We start from the raw sequence: 9,830 nt of genomic DNA, 5'->3' as shown, positions 1-9,830 counted from the left end.
GGTGAACTCCACACCGTCACCCACTCTACTGGCCGCTGGGCTCCCCCTCCCCCCCATCCGAAGTGTCAAGAGTGCCGGGGACAGGGGGCTGGAGCAATAGCACAGCGGGGAGGGCGTTTGCCTTGCACGCGGCCGACCCAAATTCGATTCCCAGCATCCCATATGGTCCCCCGAGCACCGCCAGGAGTAATTCCTGAGTGCTGAGCCAGGAGTAACCCCTGTACATCTCTGTGTGTGACCCAACCCCCTCCCCCCCCAAAAAAAAAGAGTGCCGGGGACAGCACACAGAGGCCTTCCATGTGCTAGTGCCAGAGTTCTGTCCACAGCACCACAGCCCCATCCAAGCCCACGAGCACTGCTGGGGGTGGGCCTGGTACGCACCCCCTCACCTCCACCACTCGGCACCCCTGGGCGCAGCACTAAACCTGCATGCAGGTCTGCAGAGCCGGTCTGAATGTTGTGGGCACGGCTTGGGCGACCCCCAAATAGACCAGCAGCACTGAGCCAACCTCTCACGACAGACTGAGAGCTTGCTGGGGGCCAGCACCGTGCCAAATGCTTTGGGCTCAGGTGTCCTCTGCTTCTGGAAAATTCGTATTAAGCTGCTTTACCTTTACAAAGGACTCACATTAGTATCTGTTTTCATTCTTTCTTCCCAAACAAAAGAAATTCACAACGGATTTCTGCTTCTCACAATAGAAGGCATAAAAGCAAAAACAGTGTCTGTTTTCAGCACTGCTTTTACCCCAAGCTGTGCCCACCCCCACCCAGTGTGGCAGTGCCACAGCAAGCTCGCTGGCAACCGCATGACCACGTGGGCTCTGCAAGTGAGGCTGGCCTTCGCTCCCGGCCTCTTATCTGTGAGTGTGGGTTTAGGTTTCCTGTGTTCTGTGGTGGGACTTGTGTTGAACAAGGAATGAAACCTGGTCATTCTGGAACAAAGAAGAGGTGTTTATTTGGGGGTTCAGGGTGACAGCCTGGAAGACACAGATATAAGCAGCCTTTGACCGGATTTATCCAAGCTTCCAGACACAGGCAGACTCCAGTGCACAAGGGGAAAGGCAGTGGGGAGATGGCTCCCGGGGCGGGAGCAGAGCGGGAAACCTGGGTGACCTCCTGGGAGCACATACTCCCCTGAGCGCCACTGGGGGCAACACTGGGTGTGACCCAATAAAGGCGGAAGAGCGGACACTCGGGCCTGCTGTGTAGTCGGAGCTCGCCAACTTCCTTCTGGTGCAGAGGTATGCGAATCCAGTGGAGTCCGTCCCATGGCGACTGGTGGAGTTTGAATTCTGGGCTGTCAGCGGTCAGCCCGAGGTGACTTTCTGGCCTGGCCTGGGTGTGCAGAAGGCTCTGGCATGCCATAGTTTCCCACTTGTTTTAGTTTCACCCATATTAAAGGCTCCACTTTGCTTTTTTGGTGGTGGTGGTGATGGGGCCTCCCAAGCAATGCTTGGGGTTTGGGGGTCACTCTTGGTGATGCATGACTAAACTAACCAGACGGGGTGGTTGAATGCGCGGGCCCAGCGATGCTGGTGGTGGAGGGGGTGGTGAGGAGTGGGGTGCATGAGGTACCAGGAGTTGGACTTCGGGCCTCCTGCATGTAAGGCATGTGCTGCAGCGCCGAGATATCCCCCTGGCCCGCTCTGCTCTGCCGCCCTTTCTTGACCTTTAGCACATCTCTGCCCACCACCTGGTGCCCAAAGCCCCCTGCTGGGTTCCCTGTGGGCTTCTCAAGCCCAGCCGCAGAAGACAGGCCTGGCACTGGCCCGGGTGCCCGTTCAGGTCTGTCTCGGGACTTGGGCTGCTCCTAACTTCCCTCTTCAGGACAGGAAGAGCTCTCCCCACAGTTCCTTCCGTTCCTTGCCTGGGTCTGATGAAACCAGGAAAGTTCTAACTAGTCTTTCTGTCTGCTTTGGGGGGCCACACCAGGCTCAGTGCTTGGAGGTCACTCCCAGCAGCGCTCAGGGGGATCGTGGGGTGCCGGGAATCGAAGCCTGTGCTCAGCCCTCTGAGCTCTCTCCGGCCCTGTCACTGGCCTTTTAAGAAGGCCGCTGTCAGCCAAGGGCTCTCAGGGACCAGAATGACCATTTTTGGGGAACCGCACACATTCGGTCATCTCTCTTGCAACTGGCTGCCACCTTTTCCCAGGTTCAGAGTCTCATCTTGTCCCCCAACACTTTAACTCTTCAGAAGTTGGTCCTCATCTGAAACGTGCGCTTTCTGCCTCTGCCCCTCACTGTATAGTAGCCAGTGGCCGGGACGCTGCTCCATCCCTTGCGCTCTCAGACTCGAACTTGGTTCCTGAGGGCAGTTTCTGCGCGCTGTAGAGGCAGGCCTCTGAGTCCACGTGTGTAGCAGGCCTGGCAAGCGGGAAGTGGATACCCACCTCCCTCTGAAGGCAATGCCCTAGGGGACAATGAATAACCTTGCTTCCACATCTCCTGGACAGACATTCTGGCTTTTCCTGTGGCATCAGGCCCAGGATGGAAGCTGGTTCACCAATGCTCCTGTAAAGGGCTCGCTCCACTTCCCCGTGTCCTCTTAAAATCTCTCTCACCACAAATCACCTGCATTTGAATCCTTGTCTTAGGGCCAGTTTCTAGGGCAACCAAACAGACCGCACATATTCCTCACTAGATAACATGTGTGGAAGGGAGGAATGTTAATTTAGGATGTGTACAGAAGGGCATTTACAATGCTCCAGAACTTTGCTTTAAAGGGTTGTCTTGAAAGGACCTGTGCAATAGTGCAATGGGTAGGGCATTTGCCTTGCACACAGCCGACCCAGGTTCCATCCCTGGCATCTCATATGGTTCCTTTTTTTTTTTTTTTGCTTTTTGGGTCACACCTGGAGATGCACAGGGGTTACTCCAGGCTCTGCACTCAGGAATTACCCCTGGCGGTGCTCAGGGGACCATACGGGATGCTGGGAATCAAACCCGGGTTGGCAGCGTGCAAGGCAAACGCCCTACCCGCTGTGCTATCACTCCAGCCCCATCTCATATGGTTCCTTATGCCTGCCAGAAGTGATCCCTGAATGCTTAGCCAGGAGTAAGCTCTGAGCACTACTAAGTTCGGGAAGGAAAAAGTATCCCCTCCCCCCCCAAGAGGATTATCTTGGGGAATGAGGGAGGATAATATTCCTTCTGAGATTTCTCATGCCCCCAGGGATGAAGTTCTGGAATCTACTTATTTTGAAAGTCACATTCAGGCAGGAAGTGTATTTAATAGCTTTAAAACAAACAAATAAAAATAATGTCTCCATGATCTCTGAGGCACTTTCCTTGAATCCCCAGAAGCTGTGTGAGGAGGCCCGCCCCTGGAATTAGTCTAAGGTTTAGGACTGATATCATTGACACACTCTCTTTTAGGGGTAGATTCTAGACATTGAAGTGTGAGGTAAATTCAATAAGAAAAAGATGCCACCATGTTGGAGAGAAGGGGGAACGTTCTGAAAGAACTTTGTTCAACACATTGCTGGATGTTCTTACGGCCGGGGTGGCGTTGCCGGGCCATGCAGGGCACCCTGGTGACAGGAGAGGCTGGCTGACCTCATCGACACTGCAGACATCTGCTTCCTTCACAAGTGGCTCTGATTTCCTTTGATTCTTCTTCGCTAACACACAAGCTCGTGATAAGGGCCGGTGGCCAGCCTTCCAGGGCTCCGGGGGCCCTTCACTCCGGCAGGACGGACGTGAAGTCTGAGTGGAGCAGCTTCGGAGCCAGGCTTCCGTCCGAGTGGAGTCTGGGGTGGTCGGCCTTCACCAGGGGCTGCCTGATGCCGCTGCTGCTGCTCTCTTTGTCCGAGAGGCTGGGCAAGCTCTCGGGGATCTCCTCGGCGCGGGGCTCAGAGTGGAAGCTCTTGAGGGCCAGACTCCGGTACCGCTTCCTCCGGTTGACCTTGTAAATGCGAATCCTCTCCTCCTCTGCCTCGGGGTCCGTCAGAACCCCATCCCAGCGCAGGCTCTCATTGGCCTGGCCCGAGAGCTTCTCCTCTGGGTCAGCGACGTGGGGGAGACTTCGGCTGGAGGTGTAAGGAGCGGCGGGCTTGCTGTCCTCTTTGTCCGACCTGTGCTCCGGCCTCGGGCCGGGGTCTTTGATGTCACTCAGGATGCTGTGGAGGGATGAGGGCCTCGGCTGAGTCTTCAGGCCTGGGTTCTGATGCTTATCTGCGGAGCACAGGGGCTGAGTGAGCGCTGGTGGGGCGACTCCCAAATCCCCATAGACAGTGGAGGGGCCCCTCTGCTCAGGGGGCCAAGCCCACTGGCCCTGTACAGAGCCACGGGCTCTCAGCTTTGGGGTGAGTGGCTGGGAGAGGAAGGGCTGAGGGAGCCTGAGCTTGCAGCTGGATCCTTTACATACCCTAGGGCACAGGCTCCCAACTTTATCAACCTCTTTGCAGAAATAAAAATCAGTATCCGACCACCCCGTTTTGCAGAAAAAAAAAATCAGCGACCCTGAAAAACCTACATTCTTTAAGTGAGCAAGCAAAAAGCACGCGGGCCCCTCCCCTCCCCCCAGCGCACCTGAGTCTTCTATTGCCCACCCCTCTGTTCCAGCGCCCCCTGGTGGCATCTCAACCGCATTAACATGGCTCTAGGTGAAGGCGCTTCCAGTCGAGGAAACCTGCACTCCCAAAGTGGGGACCGCCGAGCTCAGGTGGCGCGGGGTAGGGCCCCTTTACACTCCGCCACTCGGTCGCCCATTCACCCCTCCACATCTCACTGTGGTGCTCTCCAGGCCCATGAGTCTGACTTGACCCCCAATCTGGACGCTCTAGGATGGGAGAAACGGGAAACAGAAACGCTCCCTGGATCTAACTGCAAAGCCAACAGCGTGCCAAGCCGGAAATGCTGCTTCTGTGCGGCTTCTGCAGATTGTTTTTTAATTAATCGCATTTCGGGATTATATAACATGCTCACAAAACACAATGACTTGTGGCTCTTTCATCAGCTCTTCTATTTTTAGAGGACAGGAATATTTCTCTTCCCCCCAATAAAAAAAAAAAAAGAGAAAGGAAAAGAAGAATAAAAATCCTCTTGATATTTCTATGCCTCCCTGGTCTCTGAAAATTTTTTTTGGGGGGTGCCTGTGGACAGTCAGACACACGGCACTAAAATTTCTAGATCCCTGGCACCCCATATGCTTACCCCAAAGCCCCACCATGACTGTTCCCTGAGCGCAGAGCACCACCAGGTATGGCCCCCCAAACAAACACCCCCCCCCATGGGGGAGTTTGTTTAGAGAGATAGTATAGCAAGGCTCTGGCCCTGCATGTGGTCAACAGGGTTTGATCCCTGGCACCCCATATGGTTCACTGAGCCTGCCAGGAGTTAAGTTCTCTGCACAGTCACATATGACCCAAAACACAAGGGGGGAAAAAACTCTCTAGAGTCAGAAGTGGAGCTGACAGATGCTTTTTTGTTTTGAAGACACGTGTGTAGTTCAGTTTTGTTTGTTTGTTTTTTGCTTTTTTTGGGTCACACCCGGCAATGCTCAGGGGTTACTCCTGGCTCTGCACTCAGGAATTACCCCTACCCCTGGCGGTGCTCGGGGAACCATATGGGATGCTGGGAATTGAACCCAAGTCGGCCACGTGCAAGGCAAATGCCCTACCCGCTGTGCTATCTCTCCAGCCCCTGTAGTTGTTTTTTTTTGTTTGTTTTTTTTTTTTTTTGGCTTTTTGGGTCACACCTGGCAATGCACAAGGGTTACTCCTGGCTCTGCACTCATGAATTACCCCTGGTGGTGCTCGGGGGACCATATGAGATGCTGGGAATTGAACCCAAGTCGGCCAAGTGCAAAGCGAACGCCCTACCTGCTGTGCTATCTCTCCAGCCCCTGTAGTTCAGTTTTGACCTAAATTCCAGGACTGTTTTCTTTGCTTTACAAGTTCACCCGAAGAAGTGATTATAGCCTGCCCATCGCTGTGTTCCCGAGTATGAGGTGCACGTCTGGATGGTACCTTTGACCCCCCACTTCCCAGGGGAGCCAGCTCTGTGCCAGGGCCCAGAAGCCCAAACCCAGACAGGCACCTGCCAGAGGTCAGCACTGCCACGCTAGCTTCAATGAGAGCCTCCCGGGACGGCCTCATGCACAATGACAGTGGGGACTCAGCAGCCCTGCCCAGGCCATCCTGAGTCCTCCATGCTCTCGCCAGACAGTGGATGCTCAGCGCTTTGGTGGAGAAGTTGGGCGCTCTCTCTGGAGGAAAGACAGTGTGATGGAAGGACTCTGGATTTGTAGCAGGTGGGTCTGGTAGTTTGCCTGGATGGAGAACCTGTTGAGGTATGGTTGTCTGAACACAGGACCTGCTTAGGGGGGAGGGAGTCTGTTTCACACTCTCCTGTCTGTAGTAGACAGTGAGTGTATGTGACTGATGCATCTGCACTTTCTCACAGATTTCTCCCGGGTAGTTATATTGCTGGGAAGGTGTGTGCAGCAGTAGCTGGTGTTATTGAGCTTCTATACATGGGTCTACTGGAACTCTCCATTGTATCCAGAGGCTAGAAGTGTGTGTGTGTGTGTGGGGCGGGGGACACTAGTATCTTAGAAATTTGGGGGCTGGGACTGGAGAGATAGCACAGTTTGTAGGGCTCTTGCCTTGCACTCTGCTGACCTGGGTTTGAACTCTAATACCACATATTGTCTCCCAAGTCCCACGGGGAGTGATCCCTGAGCACCAAGCCAGGAGTAAGCCCTGAGAACTGCGATGTGTGGCCCCAAACCAAAACAAACAATCTTTGGGTTGGTGAAAGTCTGGGAGGTTACATGAGCTTGAGCTTTCTTCTGGGAAGCTCTAGATGTTCAGGTTCATTTCAAAGGAGGAACTAGGAAGCTGAGAGGGGCTGGGGCTCGGGTTTGGGTGATGTCTTCAGTCATACTGAATTCTCAGGTCCTATAGGTCAGTATAGGATCCGGGGACTCCGTGTGGGGTGGGAGAATGTGAAGTCCGTGGCCTTTCTTGGAGGAGTTCGGTGGGTGGGTTTGGGTGGTCTTTAGTGATCAGGCTACCATAAGTAGTGATTGTGTGTGTGTGTGTGAGAGAGAGAGAGAGAGAGAGACAGAGACAGAGACAGAGACAGAGAGAGACACCATCTGTGATTCGGTGTTTCCGTTCCTGGTTTCTTTTCTAGTTTTTGTTTTTGTTTGGGGGCCACGCCGGCGGTGCTCAGGGCTTACTTCTGGCTCTGCACTCGGGCATCACTCCTGGCGGTACGGGACGGTGGGGACGGACGCTGGGTTGGCAGCGTTCCGGGGGCCATATGGGTCCTGGGGACCAAGGCCGGGCTGGCAGCGTTCAAGGTAAGTGCCCCACTATCCCCGCCCGGACTTGGGCGGGTCTCCAAGGAGTCGGGGCGGGAGAGTGTCTCTGTGCAGGTACGGGTGGGCTTCTCCCGGAAGACTCCACCCCAAAACACTCAAGCCGAAGGGGCTGGCCAGCCGCCCATCTTACCGTCCCCTTTGCCCGACCCCTTGGCCTTTTTCTTCTTTTTCTTCTTAACCTTCCGCTTAGTCAGTTGCGAGGTGCTGCTGTCTATGGGGGGCAGCCTGGACCCCTGGGAGACCTCGGCGCCGCTCTCTCTCTCCTCCGGGTCCCGGGCCTTGTTATCCGCGAACCCCGGCGGCCCGGCCCCCCCGCGGCCTTCCATCCGGCCCCCTGTCTGCGCCCGGCGCCTGGGGCAGCCGAACACACGCGGCTCCGGCGGCTCCACGCCCGGCCTCGGCCACGCGTCTCCATGGCGACTGGCGGTCGCCGCGCGTGCGCACTCGGGCAGCTTCCGCCCGAACTCGGCCATGGGCCGCCGGCCTCCGCATGCGTACGGGGGCGGCCCCGCCCGGGCCTCGGTGACCCGCGGTGTGGCCGCCGCGAAGCCGCGGTGCCCGGTGCTGAATGTCCACTCTGCCCCTTTAAGCCCACCAGGTCCAAGACAAACGTAGGTCTTCCTGGCGAGCTTCCAGACCGGGGATGTGGCGGCCGGTCCTGGGCTTGAACCTGGGCTTGAACCCGGGCTTGAACCCGGGCTCTGAAGGAAAAGCACGTTCAGTGCATCCCCGCGGACGAAACAGCTGGGCCGGCCCGCGGCTCCACCCCACCCGCTCTTTGTGCCCTCACCAAGGCGGGGGGCCCGCCGTGCCCGGCATTCTGGAGTCCCTCTCCTAAGTGGTCTCTGCTTCCAACGGCCCCACACCAGTCTTTGCTATGTAATGCTGCTAGAATTACCTTTGTGGGTTTTTTTTTCTTACTTTTTCCGGTTTTTGGGTCACACCCGGTGATGCTCAGGGCTCTGCACTCAGGGGATCACTCCTGGTGGTATCCAGGCGACCACAGGGAATGCTGGGGATCGAACCCGGGGTCAACCACGTGCAAGGCAAACGAGCTACCCGCGGTACTGTCGCTCTGGCCCCGCTAGAATTTGCTTTTTAAGACAATTGGATCATTTTACTCGCTTAAAACCCTCTATTCAGTCCCTAAAACAATTCATACTAAGGTTGAATCAGGGTGATGTCGGTGGGCCCCATGGGTGACTTAGGTGAAGCGGGGAGGAGAAAGACCATCACCTTCTCCCCCACCACCTCTATCACCCGGGAACCAGGGTTATTGGGGTCTTGTGCTGGAGGAAAAGAATTTCAGTAGATAAGCAGTGAAGTGAACAGATTTTATTTAGAGGTCTTTTTGAGGGAAGGAGGAAGGGATAAGAGGGAGAGAGAAGAGTAAGAGTAACGCGCTCAAGAGAGAACGTCGGCTTCTCCAAGGGTGGAGAGAGCCCTACACACATCCTAGCACTAGACACGAAAGCATGAAAAGTACACATCTGAAGAGGGAGATGTGGACGACATATATGCTCGGGCATCACATGTGCTCGGCCACGTGGACACAAGCAGCACATGGGCTCAGGCAGCATATGCGGGCGCTTCCTTTGTTCAAGGTGTCTTTTATAGGGTTTCTTCAACCTGCCCCCCTCTGAGGCTTCTTTCCAGGTAAAAATTCGTTGCTAAGGAGGTTACCAGGGAGGTCGGGAGTGGTGATGGCCTTCTCTGGGCTGAATTAATCAGATTGAGGGAGAGTTTGAGGAACTTCCTGGGGGAGGGGTCCATTATCCTCAGGGTCCGCTGATGGTCTTATTCGGTCTTTTGTTTTCTGAATCCCGCAAGGTGCATCTGCTAAGTTTCATTGCGCAGGGCTTTTCCCTATCTACCTGCCTACATCTAGGGGGCTAGGGAGATGGTTCAAAGGGCTGGAGCATCAGGCTTTGCAGGAGCGAACTTTGGGCTCAGAGCATTCAGGGAGTCCTCCCACCCTCACTCCAACATGATGTTGCCCCAAGCAGTAACAGAACAAGACTGAACTAAATGTGGCTGGCTAGGCCTGGTCTGCAATCTGTTACGTGCTTTCCCTTCCAGGTTTATTATGCCCCTCAGACTGGCTGCAAGTGGTGATGTCAGTGGGCCCCATGGGTGGCTCATGTGAAGTGGGGAGGAGAAACACAGTCACTCTCTCCCCGTCCGCCTCTGCCACTCGAGACCCAGGGTTACTGGGTTCTTGTCTCGCCTCGCAGAAAGAAATTTCAGTGAAATTATAGTTTTTATTTGGAGGTTTTGAAGGGAAGGAGGGAGAGAAAGTGGGAGAGAGTGGAGAGTAATGTGCTCAAGAGAGAACACGGGCTTCTCCAAGGACAGAGACAGCCCCTACACACATCCCAGCATTAGACATGAAAGCTTGAAAGTACACATCTCAAGAGGGTGTTAGGGCGCAGATCGAGATCTCCCTATAACGACAAAGAGACTGCAGAGACTGCAAACAGCAAGCAGGGTTTATTGTAAGA

The 9,830-nt window shown here is 55.1% G+C and overlaps 1 protein-coding gene across 1 annotated transcript; it reads right to left on the bottom strand.

The window, feature by feature from the left end:
* Positions 1 to 2,957: 2,957 nt before the first annotated feature.
* Positions 2,958 to 7,802, bottom strand: LIAT1 (ligand of ATE1). The gene is made up of 2 exons (XM_055132216.1): positions 7,460 to 7,802; positions 2,958 to 4,172 (listed from the first exon to the last, which is right to left on the bottom strand). Exons 1-2 carry the CDS (start codon positions 7,800 to 7,802, stop codon positions 3,679 to 3,681), a joined length of 837 nt encoding a protein of 278 aa, XP_054988191.1. The 3' UTR covers positions 2,958 to 3,678.
* Positions 7,803 to 9,830: the final 2,028 nt, after the last annotated feature.

Source organism: Sorex araneus, chromosome 3 (assembly GCF_027595985.1).
Source record: "Sorex araneus isolate mSorAra2 chromosome 3, mSorAra2.pri, whole genome shotgun sequence".
NCBI classification, from domain to species: Eukaryota; Metazoa; Chordata; class Mammalia; order Eulipotyphla; family Soricidae; genus Sorex; species Sorex araneus.
This window is presented reverse-complemented; position numbering and strand designations above follow the sequence as displayed.